This window comes from Erinaceus europaeus, chromosome 12, assembly GCF_950295315.1.
Source record: "Erinaceus europaeus chromosome 12, mEriEur2.1, whole genome shotgun sequence".
NCBI lineage: Eukaryota > Metazoa > Chordata > Mammalia > Eulipotyphla > Erinaceidae > Erinaceus > Erinaceus europaeus.
In genome coordinates, this window is record NC_080173.1 from 11,299,645 (window position 1) to 11,315,686 (window position 16,042).

The 16,042-nt window shown below is 43.4% G+C and overlaps 1 protein-coding gene across 2 annotated transcripts in view; it reads left to right on the top strand.

Annotated features, from left to right (window-relative positions):
• The window catches only part of LOC132541831 (CMRF35-like molecule 5), a 32,294-nt gene extending 17,555 nt beyond the window's left edge, over positions 1 to 14,739 (top strand). For both annotated transcript variants that reach the window (XM_060202696.1, XM_060202700.1), the window contains exon 5: positions 14,234 to 14,739. In XM_060202696.1, the coding sequence (XP_060058679.1) occupies positions 14,234 to 14,251 (18 nt within the window). In that variant the 3' untranslated portion in view covers positions 14,252 to 14,739. The remainder of the gene's footprint in view (positions 1 to 14,233) is intronic.
• Positions 14,740 to 16,042: the final 1,303 nt, after the last annotated feature.

Consider the following 16,042-nt stretch of genomic DNA (forward strand, 5'->3'; position numbering starts at 1 on the left):
TATTTGATATGGATTGGGAGAGACATACGGGAAAGTGGGCCCTATCCAAGGGTTCCAGGACTAGGGGAAGTAGGGGCTCTATAGTGGAGATGTGAGGTTCCTGCTGTCTTAGGGTTCAAAAAGACAATGGATAGTTAATGTTATTATCACATTATTTGATAATTGGGTTAACTTTGAAAAGTCCTTTTGTTATGGTTTGCTGTACAGTACCCAGTATCTTGTATATACCTGTGCTATTGGATGCTTCTGATCTACTTGGTCTAGGCTTTTGAGAGAGTCCGCATATCAAATACACAGCCTATATATTAAAAAGATTCAGTTTGTGTTTTGAAAAACTTTGAGACATACAATTGATTTTCCCCCTCTCAAATTAATTAGTGATTTATATGTCTACATTTTGCTAGGAGTGTACATAAACACCATTCCCACCACCAAAAGACTGTGACCTATCCCTCCCACCCACTCCCACCCCCCACTGGCCCAGGAAGCTGCATGTCTACCCCTCACCACAGGGTTTTTACTTTGGTGCCCTACTTAAAATTTGGTCAGGTCCTGCTTTTAGTTTCCCTTTCAGATCTTCTTACTCAACTTCTGTTGATGAGTGGGATCATCCCATACTCATCTTTATCTTTCTGACTTAGCTCACTTAACATAATTCCTTCTAGCTCTGTCCAAGATGGGTCAGAGAAGGTGGGTTCATTGTTCTTGATAGCTGCATAGTATTCCATTGTGTATATATACCACAGCTTTCTCAGCCACTCATCTGTTGTTGGGCACCTGGGTTGCTTCCAGGTTTTAGCTATTATGAATTGTGCTGCTATGAACATAGGAGTACACACCTCTTTTTGGTTGGGTGTTATGGAGTCCTTGGGGTATAAGCCCAGGAGAGGAATTACTGGATCATATGGAAGTTCCATGTCTAGCATTCTGAGAGTTTTCCAGACTGCTCTCCACAGAGGCTGGAACAATTTACATTCCCACCAGCAATGTAAAAGGGTTCCTCTGTCCCCACAACCTCTCCAGCATTTGTTGCTGCTGTCCTTTTTGATGTATGCCATTCTTACAGGAGTGAGGTGGTATCTTAGTGTTGTCTTAATTTGCATTTCTCTGACAATCAGTGACCTAGAGCAGTTTTTTCATATGTTTGTTAGCCTTTTGGATCTCCTCTGAGGTGAATGTTTTGTTCATATCCTCTGCCCATTTTTGAATGGGGTCATTTGCTTTTTTGGTGCTAAGTTTGCTGAGCTCTTTATATATTTTGGTGATTAGTTTCTTGTCTGATGTATGGCATGTGAAGATCTTCTCCCATTCTGTGAGGGGACTCTTTGTTTGTTTAATAGTTTCTTTGGATGTGCAGAAGCCTTTCAATTTGATGTAGTCCCATTGGTTTGTTTCTGCTTTAGTCTTCCTTGCAATTGGGTTTGCTTCATCAAAGATGTCCTTGAGGTGTAGGTGGGAAACTGTTTTACCAATGTTTTCCTCTAAGTATTTGATTGTTTCTGGTCTGACATCTAGGTCTTTGATCCATTTGGAGTTGATTTTTATTTCTGGTGAGATAAAGTGGTTCAGTTTCATTCTTCTGCATGTTACAACCCAGTTTTCCCAGCACCATTTATTGAAGAGAGCCTCCTTTTTCCATTTAATCCTTTGGGCCCCCTTATCAAAGATTAGATGTCCATAGGTGTGGTTTTCTGTTCTTCTTTCTCAACTTCTGTTTATGAGTGGGATTGTCTCATACTTGTCTTTATCTTTCTGACTTAACATAATTCCTTCTGGGTCAGAGAAGGTAGGTTCATTGTTTTTAATAGCTGCATAGTATTCCATTGTGTATATATACCACAGCTTCCTCAGCCACTCATCTGTTGTTGGGTTGCTTCCAGGTTTTAGCTATTACGAATTGTGCCGCTATGAACATAGGTGTACACATAACTTTTTGGTTGGGTGTTATGGAGTCCTAGAGTATATCTCTAGGAAAGGAATTTCGGAGACCCCCCCCCCAACTCTTCATCTGCACTATTCCAGCCTTTAGGTTCATGATTAGTCAACAATTTGTTTGTCTTTATACGTTAACTCTCTTTTCAGCCACTAGGTTCCAGATGCTAGCATGATGCCAACCAGACTTCCCTGGGCAGACAACCCCACCAATGTGTCCTGGAGCTCTGATTCCCCAGAATCCCGCCCCACTAGAGAAAGAGAGAGGCAGGCTGGGAGTATGGATTGACCTGTCAACATCCATGTTCAGTGGGGAAGCAATTACAGAAGCCAGACCTTCCACTTTCTGCACCCCACAATGACCTTGGGTCCATACTCCCAGAGGGTTAAAGAATAGGAAAGCTATCAGGGGAGGGGATGGGATACAGAGTTCTGGTGGTGGGAATTGTGTGGAGTTGTACCCCTCTTATCCTATGGTTTGGTCAGTGTTTCCTTTTTATAAATAAAATTTTAAAAAAAAATAAAATAAAAAGAGAAGGAGAGGTGAGGGTAGATAGTATAATGGCTATGCAAAGAGACTCTGATGCCTGAAGCTCTCAAGTCCCATGTTCAATCCCCTGCACCACTATAAGCCAGAGCTGAGCAGTGCTCTGGTGAGAGAGAGAGAGAGAGAGAGGGAAATTATACCACAGGTTTGGAAATATTTGTAAATTATACTATGCACAATGAACAGGGGCCAGGTGGTGATGCACCCAGTTAAGCACACATACTACCAAGCACAAGAATCATGGTTCGAACCACTGCTCCCCACCTGCAGTGGGGGGGACAGAAACTTCACAAGTGGTAAAGCAGATCTGCAGGTGTCTATCTTTCTCTCCCTCTCTCTATATCCCCATCCTCTCTTGATTTCTCTGCCCCATCTAGTGAAAAAAAAATTAGAAAGAAACAGAAAAAATGGCAGCTGGAGCAGTACATTCTTAGTGCCAGCACCCACCCCCAGCAATAATCCTGGTGGCAATAAAAAAAAAATACCACAATGAATAAGGGTCTATTTTTATTAAAAATTACCACAATGAATAAGGGTTATTTTTATTCATTTTACAGTGACATTCACTTCCTCTTAGTCCTTTTCCTCCTTGCTCTGTGATTGTCCTTACCATCTTTCTTTACACCCTTTCCCCAGCCCCTATCCTCATGCAAGTAATTCAACAAACACACTTGGTTGCCTTCCATTCCTTTAAGTGGCCACATGCTTCCAGAGGATGCTTATAACCCTAGACATGTGCGTGGAGGAGAAATATGTCAGTGAAAGGTGGTGACTGAGTCAGGAGTCAGGATGGGTGAAAAAGGAGAAGTGGAATTTAAGGTTGTTTGTTTACCACAAGGTTTATTGCTGGGGCTTGATGCCAGCACTACAAATCCACTGCTCCTGGTGGCCACTTTTCCCATTTTTTTTCCTTTCTATTGTATTTTACAGGACAGAGAGAAAGTGAGAAGGGAAGGGAAGATAGAGAAAGAGAGAAAGACACCTGCAGACCTGATTCACCATTTGTGAAACTTCCCCTTATGAGTGGGGAGTCGGGGCTCAAGCCCGGTCCCTGCACAGAGTAACAGGCGTACTCTACTGGGTGTGCCACCTCTCAGCCCCCAGAAGTTCAAGTCTTCAGCAGGGCAGGACAGGAACCCCAGCTGCAGACATTCTATGAACACAAAGGCGAGTCTGTGAGTATGGAGAGGTCAGTTTGTTCTCTGTGAAAGGGTAGAGAGAGGTTTACATCTGCAGTTTAACTGCGTTCAGGCCAGATGTTTAAGAGAGTGGTTGATCATCTCCAGGCCTTCACCAATCCAAGTTCATTTTTCCAGATGGAAAGAGCAAAGGAAAGAGAGGGAGAGGGAGAGTGAGGCGAGAGAGAGAGAGACAGAGAGAGAGAGAGAGAACAGCATCAAAACCTCCCCTTAGGGTGCCAAGCACCAGCTCTCCAGGCACCTCAGTCTCCACACAACCTGAGTCCAATCCTTCTCCCTTGTTGACCTTCTTCTCCCCAACTCCTTCACCAACAATCAGAACCCACTTCTCTCTTCCTTTAGTCCCTGAGTCCCCACTCCCACTTTCACTTCCTCATCAAATGATCATAAAATGCATCTGTCCCCCAAAACCTGTGCCCAGGAGACACCTTCTTCAATAGAAAAGGGAAGCTAACCACTGAAAAGCATTTCTCTTACTAGCCCAGAGTTAACTCTAGCAGAGCTCACTGCTTTTGGACAATTGAAAAAAGACAGAAGATGCAGCTGTACAATGTATTTAATGTCTGAAAAGTAAAACTACTCCTCCATTCTCCATTAACCAGTTTGTAGAAACTTAGAGTGATGACCTGTTCCCCAGAGGCACTGTTGGAGGAGACAGCTGCACCCTAATGCAACCCCTAGAAAATAGAAGGCCTGGGACTTAGGACAGCAGGCAGGGCCAGGCAGGGAAGGCGCCTAGACATCTGAGAAGGATCAGGAAGGGCAAAACTAAGGTAAGGGACTGAGTCCAGGAATACGCCCTGGGGTCTTTGTCTTCCCAGGGCAGAAGGCCTGTCCTCCTGCTCAGGTCCCAGCATCATCAAGTCCAGTGTCTGGCATAAGAGAAGCTCTGGGTCCAGAGCTGAGCAGAGCAGGGGAACTCAAGACAGACCCCAAGGTAGTGCTTGGTTTCTTCCGCATCTCCAGCACTGCTCACCTCCAGACATGGAGCCTGGGGACTGGAAGTGGCATTCAACCAGGCCACTGGTGGTGGGTGGGACACACTGAGTCTGGGGAGCTGAACTAAGGAGGAACCAGCCCACCACCAGCCCCAGGGGCACAGAGGAAGCATGGTCCAATCATTAAGTGTCTAATAGGAAGCGCCTAATATGTGCCAGACCAGTGTGAAAACAGGGAACTAAGGCCAAAAAGAAAATCAAGTTCCTGATTCCATATTCTTTAAGTGAAGTGGAGGACAGTGTCGACAGGCAACAGCTACATCCACACTTGTTGAAGGCGAAGGCCAGGCACTGCCAAGTGCATCCCATTCATTTAATCTACCAAACGAGACTCAGCTGTTACCCTCTGAGCAAAATCTATTCCCAGAGGTCCAGTCTCTTATTGTGAGTGAAGATTTGTACCTCCAAGCAACAGACAAACAAGCTGAGCTCAAGTCTGTCCTCTGTGTGTAGACAGGGCTGCTATGTAAATTAGATGAGTCACGGTTTAAAAACAGTGTTGAAATTCATGATCGTGCCGGTGTCACTTGCACAACTGGTGTCTAAACACTTCTCACTAATCTCTGTTTCTTGGTGCCCTGAGTCCCCATCAAGTATATTGGGGACCAGAAAAGGAGAAGTGGCACCCTTAGGGCAGACCCTAGACCAGGCAGCAAAACCACATTTATTCCTCAGTTGGAATGGGCTTTGCACTTTATGTGTGAAGTATCTATCAGAATGTGAAACCGGAAATCTCTTGTGGTTACAGCTGTGACTAGATGCTCCCAGGAATCCATTTGTGGTCTTTCTTTAGCACTTAATCCCCACACAGAGCCAGCCCCCCCCCCAGGGCCCCCTTCTTCTCTATCTTTGAGCCAGTCAAACAGAAATAGCCTAGAACACACATCTCATGATCATGTTTTTCACATGTATGAAAAAGTTGTGGAGGGGTCTTAAAGACTCTTTAAAAAATGTATTGTCTTTATTTATTTATTGGATAGCAATAGTCAGAAATTGAGATAGAAAGGGGAGATAGAGATGAAGAGAGACAGAGAGACACCTGCAGCACTGCTTCATCACTCGCAAAGCTTTCCCCCTGCAGGTGGGGAACATGCTCAAACCTGGGTCCTTGTGCACTGTAACATGTGTGCTCAACCAGGAGCACCACCAGCTGGCCCCTTAAAGACTCTTAAAGGTCCCTCAATGAATGAGTAGGTTTGATCATGGGAAGCAGCCCTAGTATACAGACTGACTAATTTTACCCTCCTCAAAAAATTCATACTAAAACCCTAATCTCTATTATGATGGTACTGGAGGGTGGAGCCTTGCAAAGGTAATTCAGTTTAGATAAGGTCATGGATGTAGGGTCTTCGTGATGGGATAAGTGCCTTTAAAGAAGAATCACAACAACAGGGGCAACAAAATGGGAAGGGAGGCCTCCAGGAGCAGTGGATTCATAGTGCAGGCACTGAGCCCCAGCAATAACCCTGGAGGCAAAGGGAAAAAAAGAAGAGTGAGTAAGGGAGCTGGCTCAGTGAGACGACATATGCTTTGCATGCAAGAAGCCCCGGATTCTATCCCTGGCACCATATATGACAGAGCACTGCTCTGGTCTTGTCTCTGTCTCTCCCTTTCTTTCTCCACCATGTAAGGATACAGCAAAAATTAATTAATTAATAAAATAAAATTGGTTTTCTACAAACCAAAAAGAAATCTCTAGCCAGGAGAAATGACAGTTTCTAAAAATGACAGAGAATCAGGCATCGATTGGTGCACCTAGTTAAACGCACACATTACAGTGTGCAAGGAGACCTTGTTCAAACCCCTCACCCCCACCAGCAGGAAGAAGTGGTGAAGCAGTGCTGCAGGTGTCTCTCTGTCATTTCCTTCTCTATCTACCAACCTCTCCTCCCAATTTATCTCTGTCTCTAGCCAATAATATAAATAGGCAGACAGATATAGATATATTCTTTTTTCATCCAGGGTTATCACTGGGGCTCAGTGCCAGCACTAGAGCCCACTACTCCTGGTGGCCATTTTTTCCATTTTATTGGATGAGATAGAAATAAATTTAGAGAGGAGGGGAAGATAGAGAGGGAGAGAGAAAGACACCTGCAAACCTGCTTTACCACTTGTGAAGCATCCCCCCTGCAGGTGAGGAGTGGGGGATTGAACCTGGATACTTACACAGGTCCTTGCTCTTAGTACTATGTGTGCTTAACCAGGTGCACCACTGCCCAGCCTCCTAATAAAAATATTTTTTAAGAAAAAGATCCATTTGTGAAGGAGGAGGAGGAGACATGTAGCTTTGGCTCTCATAGTTATTATCCTCACAGGGCTCCCAATATCTAAAAAGAGTCTTCCCAAAGCAGATAAGCCACTTTGTTATTTATCACCAAAACCTCAAATACACTAGCCAACATCAGATTTGTCTGATGTTGGAACTTAAGCTGGACAGTCACAGAGCAAGCTGTAGAAGAAATACTGGCACAGGCCTTGTCACACCAAATGTCTATTAATTCAACAATCGTCTAGTGAGTATCTGCTAAGTACCAGACCATGAGAAACAAAGACAAGTGAAAAAAGGTCTCACAGTCAGGACCCCATTAGCAGGCAGACAGCACACTCAGAAGGTAAAACTGAGGATAATTGAAGGAAGGCACTATTCACAATGGAAAGGAAGAGTTAAGGAGAAGGAGCAGAGAAAAAAACAGTGGGGTCCATTACCCCCTCTAAATCTACAGAAGCAAGGGAGGCAGGGCACTAACCAAACCCAACATGATCTGAGAAGCTGGTGTTGACAATGGACATCTTTGCTCAGACCACAACTCAGAACAGACCCAGGAGAAGGGGCAGCTTCAGCTGGAGCAAAATGGGAAGGACAGGAAGCTGGTAAGAAAGGGGTCTATAGAAGGGAAATAGTGAGTGGTTGATATGTTCTTCCCTATCTTCCTTCTCCCCCACTGCAACATGTTAAAGCATGAACTTACAGAGAATCACAGAGAAGGTCAAACCAAGGAGAAAGAGGCTAAAAATAGGACTCCAGACCAGGGAAGCTTCTATTTCAAAGAAACTGTTCTAGGGACTGAGTGGTGGCAAACCTGGTTGAGCACACATGTCGAAATGCGCAAGGACCCGGGTTCGAGCCCCCAGTCCCCACGTGCAGGGGGAAAGCTTTGCAAGTGGTGAGCAATGTTGCAGGTCTCTTTCTGTATCTCTTCCTCTCTATCACCCCCTTCCCTCTCAATTTCTGGCTGTCTCTATCCAACAAATATATAAAGATGTTTTTTAAAAAAATTAAAAAGAAAAAAGAAACTTTTCTACCCTCTCTTCCAATGAAATACCACAGAGAAGGCCTCCCTCCATCAGGCCCCAGGAGAAACTGCTGCAAATTACTCATCAGATAACATCTTCATTAGAGGAGCACATGGCTTTCCAAAGTGCTCCAGAAACTGTTATCTAATCTTCTCCTTGCCCTGGCCCGGTGGATCATTTGGTCAGGATGGGAAGGCTTCTCAAAAGCCATCACTTGCAAGCTTTTGATCTTTCCTGGAAGTGTGTCTTAAAACTGTGCATCCATCTGAAATCTATTTCTGGGTCAGTCATAGAAGAATCCCCCAGGGAAGGGTTCCTTGCAACTCTTCAGGCTGGCCAAGCCTGCCCTTCAAGAAGTTCTGAAAGGTCTCTTATAAACAATCATATCACCATAAGCATTGCCATATATCAGAACACTCTAAAATTTTAGAATAGTGGCATTAAATATCTTCATTCTATAATATCAATAAATGGCAGTGGCCTGAATTCACCTACTAAAAGGCACAGAGTAAGAAGATAGATCAGAAAGCACAACCCAACTATATGTTGGCTGCAGGAATCCCACCTAACTCAACAAGACAAAAAAAAAAAAAGTGGGGGGAGAGTTCAGGTCCTAGAACATGATGGCAGAGGAAGACCTAGAAGGGGGTTGAATTGTTCTGTGGAAAACTGAGAAATGTGAACAGGGGTAGAGGCATAATGGTTATGCAAAGAGATTCTTATTCCTGAGGCTCCAAAGTCTCAGGTTCATGGTGAATTCACCTTCCTTACCCCATCTTAATGGAGCTCAAAGATATCCTGTTAAGTGAGATAAGTCAGAAACAAAAGGATGAATATGGGATGATCTCACTAATAGAAGTTGAAAGACACGATCAGAAGGGAAAACTCTAAGCAGAACTTAGACTGGAGTTGGTGTATTGCACCAAAGTAAAAGTCTCTGGGGAGGGGGCAGAGAGGGTTCAGGTCCTGAAACATGATGGCAGAGGAGGACCTAGTATGGGTGTGTATTGTTATGTGGAAATGTTACGCATGTACAAACTATTGTATATTGCTGTTAACTATAAACCATTAATCCCCCCCAAATAAAGAAGTTTTAAAAAAAGAAGAAGAAGAAATAACACAGAAGTGCTCACAGTCAGATCTGCAGAGTCCCACTTCCATCCACAAGTCAGTCGTTACCAAGAGAATGGTGGGAAGCATGCTTCTAATGGAGTGGCTACAACACAAGCAGTCATTCTTGGGAACTGGCCATGATTGCCCAATGCATCCTCAGTCAGTTTCAATTCCTAGACCCACAGGAGTTTCAGTATGAGCTCATGCATGCATGAGGCAGGGAGGGTGAGTGTCTTCAAAATTCATGGGGTGTAAACAAAGGTTGAGGTGCAACCACAAAAGCAGCTGGGACTTTTCGTGGTTATTGGAATGTGGTTGCAAGAGAAGAGCCCGCTGTCCCTCTAAATCTGCAGAAGGAATACTCTGGTGGCCATGGTGGTGTATGGTGCTTGGTCATCGGTACTTTCAGCAGAGACATCAAGGCAATTCAGTGGAAAAAGGTTAAATGGTGCTACAGCAACAGAATTTCTATGGGAGAAAAAAAAAAAAGAATCTTGACCTCCACTCAGTTCTTTCTTTTTTATTTAAAAACTGATATTCACTAGCTAATTAATTAATTTTAAAGTTATCATAGTCATAAGCATAAATGCCAGACCCATAAGACTTTTAGAAAAAGAACACAAGTGATTGTTTCTTTGCCTCCAGGGTTATCTCTAGGGCTCAGTGCCGGCACTACAAATCCACTACTCCAGGGGGCATTTTTTTCCCTTTTGTTATTGGCTAAGACAGAGAGAAATTGAGAGAGGAGGGGGAGAAAGCAAGACAGACACCTGCAAACCTGCTTTGCCACTTGAGAATTGTCCCCCCCTGCAGGTGGGGAACCTTGTACTTAGTACTATGTGTGCTTGACCAGGTGCACCACCACCCGGCCCTGCAAGTGATCATCTTTGTAACCTAAAAGTAGGCAGTCATTTTCTTTTTTTTTTTTATTTCTTTATTGGGGAATTAATGTTTTATATTTGACAGTAAATACAATAGTTTGTACATGCATAACATGTCCCAGTTTTCTACATAACAATACAACCCCCACTAGGTCCTCTGTCATCCTTTTTGGATCTATATTCTCCCCACCCACCCCAGAATCTTTTATTCATTTTTTTTAATTTCTTTATTGCGGAATTAATGTTATACATTTGACAGTAAATACAATAGTTTGTACATACATAGCATTTCCTAGTTTTCTATATAACAATACAACCCCCACTAGATCCTCTATCATCCTTGGACCTGTATTCTCCCCACCCACCCACACCCACCCCAGAGTCTTTTACTTTGGTGCAATACGCCAATTCCAATTCAGGTTCTACTTGTGTTTTCTCTTCTGATCTTGTTTTTCAACTTCTGTCTGAGAGTGAGATCATCCCATATTCATCCTTCTGTTTCTGACTTATTTCACTCAACATGAATTTTTCAAGGTCCATCCAAGATTGGCTGAAAATGGTAAAGTCACCATTTTTAATAGCAAAGTAGTATTCCATTGTGTATATAGACCACAACTTGCTCAGCCACTCATCTGTTGTTGGACATCTGGGTTGCTTCCAGGTTTTGGCTATTACAAATTGTGCTGCTAAGAACATATTTGTACACAGAACTTTTTGGATGGATGTGTTGGGTTCCTTAGGATATTTCCCCAGGAGAGGAATTGCAGGGTCATAGGGTAGGTCCATTTCTAACCTTCTGAGAGTTCTCCAGACTGTTCTCCACAGAGGTTGGACCAATTGACATTCCCACCAGCAGTGCAGGAGGGTTCCTTTGACCCCACAACCTCTCCATCATTTGTTACTGTTACCTTTTCTGATGTATGACATTCTCACAGGAGTGAAGTGGTATCTCATTGTTGTCTTTATTTGCATTTCTCTGACAGTCAGAGACTTGGAGCATTTTTTCATGTGTTTCTCGGCCTTTTGGATCTCTTCTGTGGTGAATATTCTGTCCAAGTCCTCCCCCCATTTTTGGATGGGGTTATTTGTTTTCTTATTGTTGAGTTTGGCAAGCTCATTATATATTTTGGTTATTAAATTCTTGTCTGATATATGGCATGTAAAGATCTTCTCCCATTCTGTGAGGGGTCTTTTGTTTTGGGTAGCGGTTTCTTTTGCTGTGCAGAAGCTTTTTAATTTGATGTAGTCCCATAGGTTTATACTTACCTTAGTTTTCGTTGTAATTGGATTCATTTCATTGAAGATGTCTTTAAAAATTTATGTGGTAAAGGTTCTGCCAATATTTTCCTCTAAGTATCTGATAGCTTCTGGTCTAACATTCAAGTCCTTGATCCACTTGGAATTTACTTTTGTATTTAGTAAAATAGAGTGGTTCAGTTTCATTCTTCTGCATGTTTCAACCCATTTTTTCCAACACCATTTGTTGAAGAGACTCTGCTTTCCCCATTCAATAGTCTGGGCCCCTTTATCAAAGATTACATGTCCATCGGTGTGGGGCTTAATTCTGTGGCAGGCAATTATTTTCTTAAGAGACAAAATGTCTCACTATACATTACAGATTGGATTTCACCAAAATTAAAGCTTTCTGTTCCTCAAGAGCCATCACTGAGGAAATAAAGAGACGAGGCAACACGTGGGAAATATGCAATGTGTAGCTAGTGAACATCTGGAATACATACAGAATTATTATGAATTGCTGAGGAAAACCTGAAGCAACTCAATTTTTAAAGTAGGCCAGAGGTATAAATGGACACTTGGCTAACAAAGATCTAGGAATAGCTACTAAGCAAAAGAAAAGGTGTGCGGAGTCATTAACCATGGGGAACGCTATTTAAAACCACAAGGAGAATGGTGTTTACGCCAGCACAAAAATGGAACTAGACTTAAAGCTGCTCAACTGCATTTTGAAAATGACTAAAATGATAAGTTTGTGCTATTCATACCTTGCCACAATTCTTTAAAAAGCAGGGAGAAAACAAGAAATAGGTAAATCAATACTAATGAGATGCTCTCTGTTCAAAAGATCATAATATTCAGAAAAAATAAAACATTTAGTCTAATATAGATACATATATTATGACCACTCCTACTGCTATCTTTCTTCCTAGATAGGAGATCTTTAATATCATCTCAAACTCTAGTGATTTCATATATTTATTCCCCAGATAAGGTAGTAGCATAAAAAAGATGTTAATATATATTTAAAATAGGTTAACATAAATTTAGAATAGAAAATCTAATGGGGGTGTAGATAGCATAATGTTTATGCAGAACCTCTCATGCCTGAGGCTCCAAAGTCACTGGTTCAGTCCCCCACACCACCATAAACCAGAGTTGAGCAGTGCTCCAGTAAAAATAAAGAAGGAAAGAAAGAAAGAGAGGAAGAAAGAAAGAAAGAAAGAAGGAGAAAATAAAGAAAAACTAATGTACCTTTTCCTCCACCCCACCCCCAAAGATAAAGCCCAGCGAGACACCATTTCCCAGCCTGTGACATTACTGAAATCAAAAGCTCAGGCCACCATGTCCTCACCTATAAAGTGGAGGGATTCACCTCATGGCTATCAAGTTCTATTTTTTTTAACTCCTGCTTCATAAAACAAATAACAAAGAGATCAACACCCAAGAGAGGGACCCACAACTCATTATTCATGCCATGCTGTCTCACTGGTTTTGTGAAATTGGATTGTCTCCTGACAGATCATCAGAAAGCAGCCAGGTTAGAGACACATAATGCTAGGGAAGCAAAGCCAGGGGCAGGCAGTGGCACACACGGTTAGGCACACATGGTACTAAGTACAAGGACAAGCCCAAGGGTCTGGGTTTGAGTCCTGGCTCCCCACCTGCAGGCGGTGATGCTTCACTAGCAGTGGAGCATGTCTGCAGGTGTCTGTCTTTCTCTCTTCCACTCCTCTCTCAATTTTTCTCTGTCCCATCAAATAAAAGGGGGGAGGGGAAAAATGACCACCAGGAGGAGTGGATTCATAGTGCTGGCACTGAGCCCCAGAGATAACCCTACAGGCAAAAGGGAGGAAGAGATGGAGAAAGAGAAGGAGAAGGAGGAGGAGAAAAAGAAGGTAAAGGTGAAGGAGCAGCAAGGCCAGCCATGTTGACTGAGCCCTTGTGGGTTGATTGACCTGGATTTTACACATGCTCTTATTCAAGCTTAAGATTTACCCTGTGACACTGCCCATTTCACTGCACACACAGGAACTGGAACTGTATTTACGGGATCATTGCATATACAGGGCCTTGGAAGCATAGCACCGCATTATTCCTTGACCTCAGTCTGTGGTTGTGAGCACCACACACAGCCCTCTGTGGCCTTCATTTCTTTGCTTTTTATCTTCTCCTCTACCTCTACTTTAATCTTTTCCACCCAAACGACCACCCTTTCTTGAACGTTTATTTCACGTGAGGTGGAATTGCTCAGCATCTCCGCAGCTGCTTTTCCAGCTGAACAAAGCCCTGAGATACATGTGGAAAGCTAGAGGTCATTCCCCTTGACTGATGGGGCCTTTCCCATCATTCCCAGCTCCTGCACGCCACCAATTCTCTCCCCATTAACATTTCAGACTAGCTCCTGTCACTGTCCATGCTGGGGTGACCCTCATACACAGTTTGTGGTCAAAAGCACTCTAGGGAATACCCTCAGCCCCACTGACAAAAGAAGCAGACGTTCATAAGAGTCTGCATGAGTTATACTCAGTGGGCACAGTCAAATGCTCACCACCCAAATCCAGAGACCACATTTGCCGCACCCCTTCTCCAGATACTCTCTCTAAGCTGTGAGGCTAGAGATTGCAGAGCAGTTGGAAACAAAATGTATTAGTTTCTCTCCAGCAATATATATATATATATATTGAAGCCTACTACTGAAATAAGCATAACACAGAATTTAAAAACACAGTAGATAGGATGAGCATGACGGAGGTGACCTTTAATGGCTCCCACTCTTGAGAACTAATTTTGTTTCCATCAGACAACGTTCAAACTGCCCATTTGATCACCTGAACAGAACTTCCCACCTGAACGAATGTTCAGTTATCATGCCCGGAATAGTTCTCATTGCAAATCAATATTTTAGAAACCTGGCTTATGAGTCAGTCTTGTGGGGAATGTGGATATGGTAAAGCACTCCCATCAGTTCTAACAATAAAATAAGCTCATCTAGTTCTGAGGTTAAAACTTGTGTTTTTATCTCTGGCACAGGATCCGGAACTCAGATGAGCTAAGAATTTGCTGAGATGAAACGCAAAATGGCATTCTCAAGCTGACCTTGAAGCATGGGCATAGCCACTAAATGAGAACACCCAGCAAGCCCAGCCTGAACTCAAGTGTTTCTTGCCCATAACTTGTGAAGACATCCCCTTCTCTGTGCATGACCCCACAGCTTCCATGGGTCCTTTCATTGCCTTCAACTGACTCTGAGCTCAGGCACTGAGAAGAGCATCGGATCGGGAGTCAAAAGTCCAACATTCGGGGCCGGGTGGTGGTGCACCTGGTTGAGCGCACATGTTACAATGCTCAAGAACCCAGATTTGATCCCCCAGCCCCCAACTGCAGGAAGAAAAATGTTACCAGCGGTGAAGCAGTGCTGCAGGTGTCTCTCTTTCTCTTTCTCCCTCTCTATCTCCCCTATCCTCCTGATTTCTGGCTGTCTCTATCTAATAAATAAAGATAATAATAATAATAAAGCACATGTTACAAAACCCTAACAGTCTCAGCTCTGCCATTTGCTTCCAGTATGACCTGGATCAAATAACCTCTGATCCTCAGCGTTCTCATCCACAAGAAGAGGTCAAAAAATGGGACCTACCCATTTTTGTATAAAGGACTCTACCCTGCTATACTCCAGAGTTGTCGTGAGGATAAGATGAGTTAATGAATGGAAAGTTCTTTGCAAACTATAAAATGCTCTGTTATTTAATTTTTCAAAATGAAACTTCTTTCCTGTTATGTTATTTGCAGGTGAAGGAAGTCAGAATCAATATCCTCAGGGTATAGTACTGTGGGATGACTTGCGGTCTCTGATGCAGGAACAATGACTCATTACTTAAGACTGGCCAGGTTTTAAGAGGCCTGGTGTAGCTCACACCAACCTATTGCCCTCAAGATGGATGGAAAGTAGTAAACGCCCATTCTTCAGGTCCTTGTCTTTCATTAGTTAGTGTCAAGATAAATCAAAGAACTTTTTATTTTATTTTATTTTATTTATTTATTCCCTTTTGTTGCCCTTGTTTTATTGTTGTAGTTACTATTGATGTCGTTGTTGTTGGATAGGACAGAGAGAAATGGAGAGAGGAGCGGAAGACAGAGAGGGGGAGAGAAAGACAGATACCTGCAGGCTTGCTTCACCGCCTGTGAAGGGACTCCCCTGCAGGTGGGGAGCCGGGGGGCTCGAACCGGAATCCTGACGCCTGTCCTTGAGCTTAGCGCCACCTGCGCTTAACCCGCTGCACTACAGCCCGACTCCCAATCAAAGAACTTTTAAGACAGCTTATATCAGCAGAAGGCAGATCAGTTTGATAAGGGGAACCAAATGAGCAGGGAAATTCGCACAGGGCAGTGTCACTGATATGGAGGAGGTCAAGCCAGAAGTCTTCTGTTAAATGTCAATGGGGAAGGAATCTCGGCAGATTTACAGCTGCGGTAGTTAGCAAAGTATGCACCGTCTCGTTCACATCGGGTCTCAAATTGACTGTGGCCAGACACTTTGGCATCCAGACCTTTGCCTCCACGGATAACCATCAGTGTTTGAGAAGTTACAGGTCTTTGCTGGCCAGGCAGAGTAATTAGGCCATGATTTGTACAACCCAGTGGCCGGTGCAAACCTGGCATGCTGGGCTATCTTTTCTGGAGGTTCCCCCACATACATATAACTTTGTCAGCTCTGCTACTAAGCATAATAAGCACACAGCTGCAGGGATCAATGAAGAGGCTCAGCCATTTCAGTTGTTAGCTGATTCTTGTGACTTTTTTTTTCCCCATAGGATTATCTCTGGGGTTCAGTGCCAGCAC